The 16,254-nt window shown below is 38.5% G+C and overlaps 1 protein-coding gene across 3 annotated transcripts in view; it reads right to left on the reverse strand.

The window, feature by feature from the left end:
* The window catches only part of ARHGAP10 (Rho GTPase activating protein 10), a 291,557-nt gene that overhangs the window by 170,203 nt on the left and 105,100 nt on the right, over positions 1-16,254 (reverse strand). For all 3 annotated transcript variants that reach the window (XM_087437555.1, XM_004420900.3, XM_087437556.1), the window contains exons 6-8: positions 12,945-13,055; positions 10,970-11,074; positions 3,225-3,354 (exon numbers count right to left, since the gene is read on the reverse strand). In XM_087437555.1, the coding sequence (XP_087293681.1) occupies positions 3,225-3,354; positions 10,970-11,074; positions 12,945-13,055 (346 nt within the window). The remainder of the gene's footprint in view (positions 1-3,224; positions 3,355-10,969; positions 11,075-12,944; positions 13,056-16,254) is intronic.

Consider the following 16,254-nt stretch of genomic DNA (forward strand, 5'->3'; position numbering starts at 1 on the left):
CCTTCTGGCCCCTCAAAAAAGACAGGTCATAGAATCATAGTGCTGAAAAAAGCAACTAGTCTAGAAACCCATCTGGTGCTTTATGCCACTATAGCACCTTGGTAAGCAGCTCTTAGTAATGACGGCTAAGCTAAGCTTTAGAATTAAGTATGAAGAATACAGGGGTGAGCTGTCCACATATGCACGAAAACATTCTCAGAACCACTTTGTACCTCTTGCTAAGTCAGTATTACCATCATCAGAGCTCTTAAAAGACAATGGTTGAGCCAGCCCTGATGGCCCAGCAGTTCCAGTTCCACATGCTCCGCTTCAGTGGCCCGGGTTCAGTTCCCAGGTGTGGAACCACACCACTTGTCTGTCAGTAGCCACGCTGTGTCAATGGCTCACATAGAAGAACCAGAAGAACTTACAACTATACACAACTATGTACTGGGGCTTTGGGGGTGGGGGGAAAGAAGGAAAAAAAAGGAGGAAGATTGGCAACAGATGTTAGCTTAGGGCGAATCTTCCCCTGCCAATAAAAAAAAAAAGAGCCTCTGACTTTACTCCCTAGTAGGACACATTTTGGGTTTAAAAAAAAAAAAAGACAATGATCTATGTCACAGGTACCTAGCATCTAGAATTTCAAGTGCTAGTAAAAGTCCAAACATAAAAGTTGTGCCCAACAGAGGCTGAAAATTTTTTCTTTTACCAAGACATTTAAAAAGCCCAGCAATTTACATCTATTATCACCATCACTTCATCTAAAAACAAACAAATAAACGTTCTGTACCTAAAACGCAAGAAGGACAAACTTAGGAGGGAAAAAAGGACACATTTAAAAGGAATGCATTTAGGGCCGGCCCCGTGGCTTGGTGGTTAAGTGAGCGCGCTCCACTGCTGGCGACCCGAGTTCGGATCCCGGGCTCCCACCAGCACGCTGCTTCTCCGGCCATGCTGAGGCCGCGTCCCACATGCAGCAACTAGAAGGATGTGCAGCTATGACACACAACTATCTACTGGGGCTTTGGGGGAAAAAATAAATAAATAAAATCTTTAAAAGGAATGCATTTAGCTTTAGGAAAAGCTAATTACATTATTGGGCAGGGGGGTGGGGTGCCAGTGACTAAGGGGTTACTAGACCACTATAAGTCTCATCTCAGACCATCATTAGTCCAAAGATCAGAATTCGCAAGCCACTGGTGTGTGTGCTATCAATAGCCAGAATTTGTATCATGTTCTATGGTTCACAAAAATATTGCAGAGATATTTCATTCAACACTAAGAAAAAAACCTCGAGAAGGGGATGGTATATTATTGCCTTTTTAACATGAAAAAACTTCAGCTTAGACCAAATGCCTGAGAAATGATGAAGCTAAACCTCAAATCAGAGTCTTTGGCCCCAAATATCAAAGTTTTCCCACTAGTTAAGCTACCATCCCCTCCTGACACCCACCTGAGCCTACATACTCAATCAGCTCTGAGGTTAGAGGCTAATGATGCTTTTCCACATTCCTCCAAGCTCCAGGCAAGACTCTAGTCTCAGACTGACAACTCCAGCATTTAGGAGTTGTATGATCTAGGGAACATTATTTACCATTCAGTGCTTCCATTTTCTCATGGTAAATGGGGTAATAATAGTACCTTACACTTCATAGGGTTTTTAAATGGATCAAATGAGACAAGTTATATAAAGAGCTTAGCCCAGTGCCTGGCATACAGTTAATAAGAGAAGAATTTTGCCACTATTGTTTTTGTTGTTTTTTCCATCTAGTTTCAGTCCAATTTCTCCCCAAGTCAATAAGTTAAGCAACAGTTATGAATCTAACAATAAAAGTTTCCTGTGATTTTCACTTGGTCATCTAATACAAAAATTCTATCCTTCTTATGTCTCTATGCTATATTTGAATCTAGTTCTTTCAAATTCAAAAATCAAACTGAGATTTAAGAAGATAAAGCATTGGGGCTGGCCCCGTGGCTTGGCGGTTAAGTGCACGCACTCCGCTGCTGGCGGCCCGGGTTCGGATCCTGGGTGTGCACCGACGCACCGCTTCTCCGGCCATGCTGAGGCCGCGTCCCACGTACAGCAACTAGAAGGATGTGCAGCTATGACATACAACTATCTACTGGGGCTTTGGGGGAAAAATAAATAAATAAAATTATAAAAAAAAAAAAAGAAGATAAAGCATCAGCTAAATTCAAGTTCTGCCATGCCACATGACTGTTCTTCACGAGACATGATAACCCAGATCAAATAAGGACAAACGGAAAAACAACCACCATTCTGCTGGCTGCATATAACGTGAACTTTCACACAAAGCACACATCCACTCACACAGCTGCTCCATGAGTATTCTCTGCTACTAGGCTGGTCAGTCTGAAAGTCCTATAAATCAGCCACTCTTAACAAATGAAACGAAATCTGTAAAGCACCCTGACTACAGTCAAGGGTGCGAAGGGAGGAAAATAATAAATACGGAAACATTTTCACATTCTCCTCTTTTCTACTAAGCAGTAATCAAGTTCTACAGTTGAAGTAGTAAACTTTAAGAGCTTAACTGTTAAAATAAAACCAAACTGTCAAAAATTTGAAAGAGTTTTTGGGTCTCTTAATTACAAAATAAGGATTCCCTAGGCACTGCATATTCACTAAGGTTGCAACAATACTAAAAACTCTGTGAGATAACTCACGATGCCATCTAGGAACATTTTTTATAGCCATCTGCAATCAATCTGATAATTTTAGTAAGAAGAAACTATCTCAGATCAGTGTGGAAAGAAATGATATGAAGGAAGAAGAGAAATATTTCCCTCGACTTTAACGTGGAGAAGTAGGGCTGTGGGGAGGGGGCACAGAGGAGGGTAGGCATATGTGTATGAATGTATATATGTGTGTGTGTTGGTGATAAGGATGGGGGTGAAGGGAAAGGAGGGAAAAGATAACACTCTGCATCGCTTTCAGCCTTACACCAAGTTCTGGCTCCCTTACAAACAAGTTTTCGCAAAGTGTGGTGCAGAATTCAGGGGTGTAGCTGGAAAGCTGGGTGCTCACCGAGTTCTAATCTCACTGTCCCCTCCCTAAAGCAGGAACGTGTTTTCCCCCAAAACGCAAGAAACACTTTCTAGGATAGGAGGAGGAAAGAAACTGGTAGGAATAACTATTCCAAAAGTACCAGAGTAACTACAATAAGAGGTTTTAAAATAATTTTTAATTAGTCATTTATCACTGTTGGAGGGCCTCTTACTTTTTTCCTGTACATACAGGTAGCCTTCTGCCGTAAACTGACTTGCTCGTTTGTGGTCCTTGGGATTCTGTCTGATTTTGTTCATAAGCTCTTCCACTTCTGACCTCGTTCCTTCAAAACGATTTCGTGTCTGAAACAGATTAAAACACACATATAAGTTGTCACATGAGTACTTTTTTAGTCTCTGATTTTAAGTCTCTGGATACCTATAACTAAATTTGTAGGACTTTTCTATCAGTTTTTCAAAATATATCTATCCTTTCCAGTGTGTCTTTTTGTTGAGATTATTGTTCAAAGAAAAAAATTAGTGATAAAATAGCTAATAGAGGAGTTTAAGTCAAGGTAACTAGACGTTATCTACTTTTGAAGCTTGCTAACACCAAGAATAATTCTATTCTTCAACATAAGAATTCCTGCCTCTATGTCTCACAATATTACTAAATCTTAGATTTAAAAAAAAAAATAGGTCATAAAATATCTATCTGGGAGGTCTTTCCTCTGTTACAATCAATCTGACTCGTTTGTACTATTATACCAGCAATATGTCTAAGTACTCAGAATCTGAAAAACGTAATTCTTCTTTTCAAACTAATAAATATAAGTGTCATTTTTTCCAGGTCACGGCAATCGCACTTAGAAATGACATTTCTTTCCAGAAGAAGGGAGGGAGGGAGAAATCTCACCTACAAATAATGTCTTTGATGTCTGAAGAGACAAATCACATTTCTGAAACCCAGGAGACTCGGTATGCCAATATCTCTGTCAAACGGCTACACTGAAAACCTCCATGCAAGGCGAAGTAACGAAATTACCCAGGCGACTGTGATGAGTCAGCACCAGCAAGGTTCTGCACATTTCTTTCATCCACACTCAGAAATAATTGTATTAATACCGAAAAACTGCTGATGTGAAACTGTGGAGGAGCTGAGATGAAAAATTATTATTGAAATTTCTCCTCTCTCGTCCCTACAATGAATGGGGTTACCAAGGGTCCTAAGAGCAGAAAATTTTTTTAGGGGGATGGGGAGTCTGATAAATGTAGATTATAAAAGGGAAAACTTATCTGCAGGGACTTATTTTAAACACAAACTGAGAGTTTTTTTTAACATCTGTTTATGTACTAGAAGAAAACGTAGGGCTACAATGAGGGGAGAATTCATTTGTTGATGGCCAGCTCCCTCCCACCTTCCCATTTCTCATGCCTCCAAGGTTTCCTGACCCCATCTTGACACTGATTATGCCTGATTTTATTCTCCTCCTTTGTCACTTTGCTGAGATTCCTCCCAACCCTCACTTTGTGTGTGTGTGTGTGTGAGATATTTATGCATAGACATCTACACAGCCAGCCCTGGTGGTCCAGTGGTTAAAATTTGTCTCACTGCCGTGGCCCAGGTTCATTTCTGGTCAGGGAACCATGCCACCCGTCTGTCGGTTGTCATACTGGGGTGGCTGCATGTTGCTGTGATGCTGAAAGCTATGCCACCAGTGTTTCAAATAACAGCAGGGTCATCCCTGGCGGACAGGTTTCAGAGGAGCTTCCAGACTAAGACAGACTAGGAAGAAAGACCTGGCCACCCACTTTCAAAAAATTGGCTATGAAAACCCTATGAGTAGCAGCAGAGCACTGTCTGACACAGCATCAGAAGATGAGAGAATGGTGCAAAAAGACCTGGCAGGGTTCTGCTCTGCTGTACGCAGGGTAGCCAGGAATCAGAATCGACTTGAAGGCACTAACAACAAAAACAAAAATACATATATACACATACACACATGTGCATGCCATACATGTACAGATACCAGCACACACTTATACATTATTCCTATTTACCCAATGAGTTGTATCCAATACTCTCATTATTTATGTTAATGCTCAAATTGTCCTAGTTTTGACCAGCAGGGGCTCCTTCTACCTGGTTCCTGTGTCTTTTGACATGCCTCCTTAATTCTCTGAGTAATCCCTTACTTTCTGGTCCAAAAAGGTATCCCAGGTTCATCTTACACTGTCCCTGTCCCAGTCCTAGAATCAGCCATTTCCCCAAAGGAACCCCTGTTCCTTTCAGTGGAGGGCAGTGTTTGGAAACCAAGATCTGGGCACAGCGTGCTCAGAGCTAAGGGAGTGTCATTGCTTCCACGTCTTCTTGGCGGACAGACTGAAGAAATACAGTTATATGTATATACACATACATATATATTTACACACACATACACATATTACTACTCCTACATCTAGCTATGTATTTTTTATTTATTTTTTTATTTTTTTTGGTGAGAAAGATTGGCCCTGAGCTAACGTTTGTACCAATCTTCCTCTATTTTGTATGTGGGATGCCACCACAGCATGGCTTGATGAGCTGTTTGTAGATCTACACCTGGGATCTGAACCCACAAACCCAGGCTGCCAAAGCAGAGCACGTGAACTTCACCACCACACCACCGGGCTGGCCCCTAGCTATGTACTTTAAAACCCATAAGTTCATACCAATAAATCTAATTTCAACCCAATACTTCAAGTTTCTTTCTATCCTACCCCTTTCCAATTGTGTAAATTTCTTTTCCGACATTAAGAAACCTGAACTCCCATTATTCTCAACATATTCTCTTATTTGCTTAATTAACATAGCTGCTCAACATAACCAATCTCCCAAGTACTCCAGCCACCTCTTCTGCATACTGCCTCTGTACCCTCCCACCATCACCCCCCTTTCCCTGATGCAGACCCCTCTATGCAGTACCCCTCGCTCTCACTGCCCCACTTCCTCAGATGCTTATGACTCTGCACTGGGAAGGGAAGAGAAGGTTTTTACTATTTTAGGCAAATTATGAAAGAGGGTAAAAATCACATTTTTAAAATATGAACACAAATAGAATGGTGAAAGCCTAGCAATTTCCAATTATAAATTCCAGGTGTATATGAAGGTATCACTGGATAATAATAAGGTTGGACTGGAAACATTACAATAGGTAACATGAGTGTTTACACTGTGGCTGGCACTACTGAAAGCATTTTATGGTGCTTTATTCCTCACAATAACCGATGAGATAGCCTGGTGCTACCCAAGGTCAATAAAACACCATTGCAGTATTATTTCTTTCCCTTGCATGCTTTGGTAAATAAACTTGCAAACAAATTATACTTAAATTCAGCCTCATAAGTTAAATCTCACTTATTTGAGGGAGGAGGATTCAATTTGGTGACTAAGCTCAAGTTCAGACACATTTGAGTATTTTGGAAAACTAGTGGGTCAGGTTTAGCCCAGGTTCACTCCCCTATTAAAAGGAAAAGGAAGAGGAGAGGGAGCAGGAACTATTCACACTAAATTTTACCCAGAAATAAAGCATTAAAGGCAGAGGGCAAGGCTGATTACAAGTACAGTTGCCATTTTTCATTTAAGTTTTCTCATTCTGGCCCCATGACCTCATTCAGGGAGCAAAAGAAGGCAGAGTGTAATTAAAAATCTGAAAAGGGTTTCATGAAACAGCTGTAAACATCACGGGTGGGCTCCATGCAGCCCTGCTTTAATTATCTTCCAAAATACTATAACAGAAAAGAAGGGATAGGGCCCTAAACACACACACACACACACACACACACACACACACACACACACACACACACACACACACACACACACACACACACACACACCCCACTCACTGTAATCTCCATACCATCCCCTCAAATGCCCTATGCACAGGGACGTGGCAGAATAAGGAATGGTGCATAGCAGATCTCAGGTGAATAGGTGATCAAGCCTAAACACCTTTAAGACACCTTCCGTGGGGGCAAGGGAAATGCAGGTTAGAACCAGTGAGAGGCAGAAGTGAGCTGAGGTTCACCATCAGTGCTTGAGTCTGAGTTCTTACAATTAATGGGACTCCCATGCTACCCACAAGTTGTTACAGTCCAGGAAAACCAGATGGGCATATCAGGATGTTCCACAACTCCTGTATTTAGTGACCCCAGACACACCACGAGTGATCCGTCTCTACCCCACCACTAAATCTGAAACCAACCACCTTGGGCCTTGGAGTGAGTCTGCCCAAGTGCCAATGCTGGGCCTGACCTTACAGTAGCATGACTTCAGGAAGTTATTTTTCCTCATTTTCCTCATCTGTAAAATTAGAATAAAAATCTACATTATGGGACTTTTATGAAGACTAAATGTGTATAATCAGGATAAAGCACACAGATAACATCCAGCACACGGTAACAAAATTAATTTAGGTGGTATTATTATTATTACAATTAAGTCACTGAAAAGTCATAACAATTATTCCCTAACAGAGGCTACAAGAGAATCTTCAATGTCAAATTGACAATTTATTATTTTAAATCTGATTGGAAGGGAAAGTATACTTTAAAATTTTTTTTCAGATTATAAAAACAAATCCATAATATTATAAAACAGAAAGAGGGAAGGACACAAATAGTCCTGTTTGGGGGCCAAAAGAAAAGGTATAAACAAGCTAAAAAGTGGCCATAAACCCAGCCCTCAGAAATAACCATGTTCATATTTTTACACAATCACGTTCAATCTCTTTTTTTTTTTTTAAACATAGTTTACCGTTTTGATATTCTTTTCTCACAACACTATAACAAAAATACTTGCACAAATTCTTAAAATTCTGCTTAACCATTCTTGGTATCTTCTAGGGATTCTTTATAAATCCTAAAATGTCTCACATTATATTTCCTTCCAGAAAGAATTCTCTTCTAGTCTCTCTTTCCCTACATTCTTCTGGGGATGGAGATCACAAAAGTGTAAAATTAGTTTTTTTAAAATATCCTTTAATTTTGACGCAATGTACATTCTTCTGGAAAATCTATTTTCTGCTTAAAAGCCATCTTGCTCTTTTTTGCTTTCCATTTATTACTCTAGATTACGGGAAAGGGATGAAGACTGAAGCTCTCTTTCTCAAAAAAAGATCTAATCAATTTTACAATAGAAAAGGTGAAACCAGACGGGGAAAAAATAGGTTGTTTTCACTTTCAAGTAACTTTTACTTTTTTTCTGATTATAAAATAGTTTTCCTATTTTTTATTACAGTAAAATACTTAAAAGTTGAACAAAATTATCTATAACATTATAGTGCACAGACAGTTAACTCTAAGATTCGGTTTTAACATTTGGGTATTGTTTCCTTAAATACATAAATATACATAGCATAAAAAAATAACACCTAATGGGGATTTTTATAACATGTAGTTTTATATAGCCGGCATTCTCCCTTTAATATGCTAAAAGCTGACACCATCAGGGAATGAGAAGAATAGCCAAGAAATGAGTAAATAACTGCAATATTGAGGTATACAGCATGTGAGATAGAACGAGTGGCATGTGTTTCAAAGATGCTGATATTTCTCAAGGGAAAAGAACTAGCTAAACGCAAAAAATGAAGAGCAAAGACAACACCTATATCAGATGTTCTCAATACTGAAGGAGAGACCAAAAGAAGAACCTCTACTTGAAAGAGCGCACCAGTGGCCTCAGAAACAGCCAGAACAGAAGGAAAAGAGGAATATTTAGAAAAGAGATTGAGGATTCAGGGTAATTCACTGATGACACTCTGTAGGTTCCAGGGGATACAGAAAAAGGTTTTTTCAGTAAATTGTTCTTTGCCCACTTCTCTATAGGAAATGAATGTGGTTATCAAATGTGTGTATTAGGTTCTTAGTATTAAGGACATTAACCAGGTGATTCTGCAAACCATTTCAAATGATAGCTTGTCTAAGTTTCGCTTATAACATTTCATGACTGAGTATTGTTCATTCACATTTAAATCTTTAACCTCTCTGAAACGACTCTGGTGTATGTAAGCTAACTATATCTCCCATTGCCCAGAGGTGCGTGATCAACGTACTTCCATGCATAAGCAAGATATTCAGAGACAGTTTCTCTGAAGTCCCCAGGAGATGTCCCCACACCTCACCCCAGACCTTGAAGCAGAGGTGGCTTCACGGGCATGTAGCCTGTGCAGTCACACAGGGCCGTGTGCTCAGAAAGTCGCACACTTGATTTAACACTCTGCTGTCGCTATCTCGAAATTCTTCGTTTTTGACTAAGTGGCGCTGCCCTCTCATTTTATGCTGGCCCCACAAATTTCAGATCCAGTTCTGCCTGAAGGTTCTAATCCAGGCCAGCCCTGCACTTGACAAATGAGGTCCAGACAGAAAAAGTGAATTTCCACAAGTTATATAGCCAGTCAGTAGAGGAAAAAAAAAAAATCAGGATTATAATCTAATCTTCCAAACTATGTAATGTTCTTTTTACAACACTGTGTTCTGCTGCCTGCACAAGTATTCTGAAAAATCACAGCATCATTAAACTAAATATTCTACTACCCACAGAGACAATTTTGAAGATAAGACTCAACTATACATACACTCTTTGAAATATATTTAAATTATATCACATTATAGTCACTGATGATGGGGAGGATCTACTCAAAGTCATTTAACCCATCTTAATGTTCAAACAATCTACAAATAACAATTGACACATGAATTACAAAACACAAGAGATTTCATTATCTACATTCCCAAGTGTAGGGGAACGATACAAAAAAAAAAAAAACTTAGAAATAAAATCTACACAAAAACTATTCATCCTCAATTTCTAAGATTATAAGAAATTGAAGGTCAGGCAGCAAACAGCATAGAGATTCCCAACCTTCTACTTTTATGTCTTTCCGTATGCGCTAGAAGTTTGTCCAAAAACTAACTCATTGTATTTCTAACAAGGCCTAAAACTATAATAAATATAACCTGAATAGTTTTTCAATGAGGACACTTCCAAAGTCAGCTAAAGTGTTGAGAAGAAAAACATCTACCAACTTCTGATGAAAATCACATACACTATACTGTTTAATAGGTAAAGTTCTCTTAAATCTCTTTATCCAAGACCTAATAGCATACATTTTCCAGGAAAATAATAAAGACCAATAGCAACTGTGAACACCATTACATTAGTGAATATGCATAAAACACAGCAAATAAATTCCACTGGAACCATAAGGCTATCTGGGAATAAAAATCAAATAAAATACACAGGTAACAGAGAAGACATTTAGAGCATTATAATTGAAATGCCTTAAATCTAAAGGGGAGGTCTCTTTTGTCTGTTTCATACATAGAGGACTTAGAGCTACATAACAAAGCTTATCATTAGAACTGTCCCATGAAGTGCAGGATGACTACAGTTACCACTACTATACAGTATATTTGAAAGTTACTAAGACAGTAGATCCTCAAAGTTCTCAGCACAAGGAAAAATATTTTAACTATACGAGGTGATGGATGTTAACTAAACTTATTATGGAAATCACTTGACAATATGTAAGTCAAGTCATCATGCTATACACCTTAAACTTACACGGTGTTGTGTGTCAATTATATCTCAATAAAACTGGATAAACAAAAAAATACAGAAAATTATATGAAATGTTGATTATAAAAACATACTTAGTGACTTTTCTGAAAATAAGGGAAGAAAAATAAATTACATGAAATAAATTCATTAAAAAAAAAAAAAAAAAGAGCCGCCAGGCGGCAGAATTCCCTGAGCCTCACCTCGCCAGAAAGCAGTTTGTTACACTGAGAACTGACCAGAAGGTGGCAACGTAGCCTCAGTTTCTCAGTATCAACAGATCAGCCTGGTCTTAGTTAACAGCTTTTCATACACCAAATGAATCAAAAATATACATCTCAAACATCTTTTTACACCAGAAAGCTTTCATTTCCTTACATTCTGAATGTTGATCTGTAGTTCCATTTTGTAGTGATTGAAGTCTTTGGCAAGTTCATGACCTTGATGATAGAAAGTAAACATTCCCTGAAAAAATGACAGCATCTAAGACAAAGGAGAAAAAGTGATATTAGCACCGAAAAATCTCAGGGAAAAACAAAAAGAATAATAAAAGCAGGCAAGTATTTCTCTTCATCTCATTGTGATTCTCTTGAAGTAAAATAATTAAAAGGAAGTCACTAGAATTCAATTAAATCTAACTGCATATTATTAATTGGTCCCCATAAAAAATTAAGGATTTGTGATTTTTCTTTAAATATCAGAGCCATTAGACAGCTTTTATAGAAGAAACACAATTCTGTATTACGCAATTTGTCCCTTTTAGTCAAGAGAATCTATATATTCATTTATAATTGAAACTTTCTTGATAGAATCTACAAGGAGAATGAGATCACAGAATCAAAGAGCTGAAGGCTCTCTCCAACGGCATCCACTGCAGGGCAACCTCTCCGTTTTGTTGACAAGGATATTCAGCCACTGGGGCAAAGGGCAGAGGCAGGGTTATAATTAAGCCCTGAGTTTCCTACAAACTCCCAACCCGCCCCTCTTGACTAGACGGCAGCTGCTTCTGCCCCATATGTGAGTAAATCAAAGTGAGTAAATCAAAGTGAGTAAAAGTGATTTGGGGTCAGAATTAAGGCAATCTTGAAATTCATTTTCTTCAGAATGTCACATAGTGTAATGATTAGGAATTTGGGGCTCTGATGTCAAATGGCCAGCTAGGGTCAATTCCCCAACTTTAGCAATGTTATGAGACCTTGGGCAAATTACTGAAACTTCCTCTACTTCAATTTCCTTATTTGCTAAGTGAGATAATAAAATTATCTCCTCATTCAATTATGTGGAATAAATGCATGAGCACAGTAAAGCACTTAGAACAATGACTGAGCCTGTAAATGCTCAATAAATATAGGCCATTATAATTATTTCACATAAAAAGAAAGCTTTAAGGAGGCTGGATATTTTTCTCTAATTGTTTAATTTAAGTTAATTCTACCACTCCAAGTGGACCTTAGCTTCCATGAATGCTAATTTTTAACTAATCATTACTTGGTTATTTTTTTGGTGTCTCAAAATCACACACACAATGGGTAAACTGTATGGCATGTGAATTATATCTCAATAAAGCTTTTTTTTTAAAAAAAATCGCAAGCAAAATAGTCTATATTAAAATTTAAATGAATCTTGAGAATCATGAATCCCACTGTGTCTTTATTTTTTTGCTATAACCCTCAGTATGAAATATCATTTACATTTTGATTCAGAAGATACATACATTCATATGTGTGCACATATATTAACTTATAAATAACTGAAGCTATTAAGTACATCTATATAAGCACAAATAAAAATGATGTGTTTCTAAAATAAGTATAAGGAAATGTCAGAGTAACTCACTAAATAATACCAAATGTTCCACATACTGGTTCCTAACTTCGGTTGCCATAAGCATTGTAAATTGTATTAAAAATCATTTGTTACCAGTAATTGTTGAATGTATCAAAGTTTGGACTCGTGCACTTGCTTCAGAAACAAACTTGAGTGAAAATTATCCCATAAACACCACCACTCTCACTCACATGCCAATATACTTTCTTTCACAGGGATTTTTTTTTGAAGGGTGGAGTTACAACTAGGATGGCAGAAATGGCACCTGATTACAGAGTCCTTGAGACCATGTAGCAAAAGGAATAATATTCATCACATGTTGCTGTGCACGTAAGGCTGAGAACCACTGATTTAGAGTTGATTCTTTGACTTCATGGCTATCTGTGTCCACCCCTTACAATCTATGATTTCTTGCTTCATGTTGATGCACTGTGGCCTTTAGCAACCATAAATTAGATCTTGAAAGAAAAATAGTTCTATGATATCACAAAATCCGACTAGCAGAACAATTTGCTATAATACTTACAGGTTCCACAAATTCAAACTTCTTCCTTTCTTGGATTTCCTGAAGCTTACATACATATTCAAGAGACAGTTCATAAAAGTGTTGCCGGTTTTGTTCCACTTGGATATCTGCCTATGTTAAAATAATTGAAGCTGGTCAAATGAGAGACAGTGAGGAGTGAAACTCTTTATCAGAGGTCGGCAAAACTACAGTCCACAGGCCAAATACGGCCCACTGCCTCTTTTTCTAAATAACGTTGTATTAGAATCTAGACATGACTATTTATCTATGTATCTTCTATAGCTACTTTCCTGCTAAAACAGCCAAATTCAATAGTTGGCAACAGGGACCTTATGGTCTGCAAAAGTATAAAATATTTACTATCCTACTCTTTGCAGAAAAAGTTTGCCAACCCCTGCTCTCTATGATGAGGTTAACCCCAAAGGATTGAAGAGCAACAGTAACGCTCTTCATGAAAAACTCACCTCACCCGCAACTGACACCTACGGATGAACCATACACATAGAATCAAAACCACACAAACGTTATTTCCAATAACAAATCCTCTAAGAATGAAGTCGGCCAAGGAAAGAGGGTTGGGGCAACTCCAGTCACCTCAGCACTCATGAGTGAACACAGCAGGTGAGGAAGTGGCGGCAATGGCACCACCTCAAGAAGCTTGAAGCCCATCTGTGGGTAGTCATGCTCCTAAGCCCTCACGATGTCCCATCCCCTGGGAGCGAACGGGCACCAGATGGTCAGAAGACATTCCAAAAAAAAAGGTTCCAGCTTATCCTAACTAGAAAGGAACTGAGAGAAGTGCATGGCTCTGCAGAGGAACAGCCCAGAAAGAATTCTCGTCCTAGAAACCATTCTTACAAGGCATTATGTATTTCCTAATTTGGCTAATTTTACTTCTAAAAGTATTCATCTAGACATTTCTCCAAGGAGGATATATGAATGGCAATAAGCACACAGAACGATGTTCAACATTACTAATCATTATCGAAATACAAATCAAAACCACAAGATACCACTGCATACCTATCAAAAAAAAAAAAAACAGAAAACGGGGCCGGCCCTATGACTTAGTGGTTAAGTGCGCCCTCTGCTACTGGCGGCCCACGTTTGGATCCCGGGCGCACACCGGTGCACCGCTTCTCCGGCCATGCTGAGGCCGCATCCCACATACAGCAACTAGAAGGATGTGCAGCTGTGACATACAACTATCTACTGGGGCTTTGGGGGGGACAAAAAAAAAAAAAGGAGGAAGATTGGCAATAGATGCTAGCTCAGAGCTGGTCTTCTTCAGCAAAAAGAGGAGGATTAGCATGGATGTTAGCTCAGGGCTGATCTTCCTCACACACACACATGCAAAAAAAAAAAACTATCAAAAAAACAGAGGGTTAGTGAGAATGTGGAGAAATCGTAACCTTGTGTACTGTTGATGGGAATGTAAAATGATACAGCTGCTGTGGAAAATAATATGGCAGTTCTCCAAAAAATTTAAAATAGAATTACCATATGATCCAGCAATTCCATTTCTGGGTAAATACTCACAAGAATTCAGCAGGGACTCAGATTATTTGCACACCCACGTTCAAAGCAGCATCATTCACAATAACTAAAAGTTGGAAGCAACCAAAGTGTCCACTGACATATGAATAGATGAACAAAATGTGGTGTATATGTACAATGGAATATTATTCAGCCTCAAAAAAGAAGGAAATTCTGACACATGCTACCACATGGATGAATGTTGAGGACACTATGCTAAGTGAAATAAGCTAGTCACAAAAGGACAAATACTGTATGATTCCACTTATATATAAGAACAGTCAAATTCATAGAGAGAGAAAGTAGACAGTGGTTGTTAGGAGCTGGGTGGAGGGGGGAGTGAGGAGTTATTATTTCATGGGTACAGAGTTTCAGTATTGCGAGATGAAAAGCATTCTGGAGATGGAATGCGTTGATGATCGCACAACAATGTGAATGTACTTAACACTGAACTGCACACTTGAAAACGGCTAAAATCATAAATTTTCTGTTATGTATATTTTACAACAAAAATTTTGTAATTTGTTGGAAAAAAGTATTTACTTAACATGGGACAAAAATGTTTTTAGCATCAAATGATTTTTTAAGTAAAATAATGTTTAAATAGAATAAATAAGAGTGTTACTAAACCAAATGAGAATTTCTACCCAACACTAATCAAAATCATAAAAGTTTTATGCTTCTAATAACCAGAGTTTGTGAGTTCAGCCACCAGCAGCTAATAGACACAACTCGCAGGAAAAACAATGTAATTCTGTTAAGTATTTAATAAAAATGAAGATTTGAGGAGTGAATTCTTCATGTTATTATTACTGGGAAATGTCCTTCAAAAAAATTATACCAGGGTCAGATTTACCAAGGTGTTTTTTTTTATTTTAGTAGATTCTCTCTCCTGGTTGTTTGTGCTACTGCAATTACCCTGGCATTGCTGGTCAACTTCTATTAACACTCTCCTAATGTTCTGAGTGTTGAGAACTGCTGTGCCATATGCTGCATAATTAAATCACCAGAATCCCTGATACTGTCAATAAGCCATAATTTACGACAATGCCATGGACATCCACACTATACCTAGCAGCACAGTCCTTTAGCCTGACTCACATCTAAAAGGCAATCACTCTATGTGGTATAATAAGGAATATATATTTGGTCTTTGCCTCCAGTTGCTGCCACAAAGCTCCTAAAACCCTTGGAATTTCCAGAGTGATGGAAGTGTCTTTTGTCATACATAAGAAGCCCCTTTTGAGCACACTTGAGTTTATGCTAATGAGGTGTAACCTCTCAATAGCACCAGAAAGACCAAGTGATCAGAGGGTTGGAACTTTCAGCCCCACCCACCAACCTCTGGGAACAGAAGGGAGAAAGCATTATAGATGAAGCTCTATAAAAACTCTTGAACAAGAGTTGATAAGCTTCCATGTTGGTAAACTTATCCACTTGCCTGGTGGGCAGGACACCTCAGTTCCATGGGGACAGAAGTTTCTGTACTTGAGACCCTTCTGGACCCCACCCTCTGCACCTCTTCATCTGGCTGTTCATATGTATCCTTTATTTTATCCTTTATAATAAACTGGTAAACTTAAGTAAATGTTTCTGAGTTCTGTGAGCTACTCTAGCAAATTAATTGAACCCAAGGACAGGATCGTGCAAATCTCTAATTTACAGCCAGTCAGTCAGAAGCACAGGTAACAATCCAGACTTGCAACTGGTAATCGGACTATAGTTTTTACTACACCAAGCAAAAGTCACTTGTTTTTAACAAACGTACAACCTC

This window comes from Ceratotherium simum, chromosome 12 (genome assembly GCF_057802395.1).
Source record: "Ceratotherium simum simum isolate JZ-2026a chromosome 12, ASM5780239v1, whole genome shotgun sequence".
Taxonomy (NCBI): domain Eukaryota; kingdom Metazoa; phylum Chordata; class Mammalia; order Perissodactyla; family Rhinocerotidae; genus Ceratotherium; species Ceratotherium simum.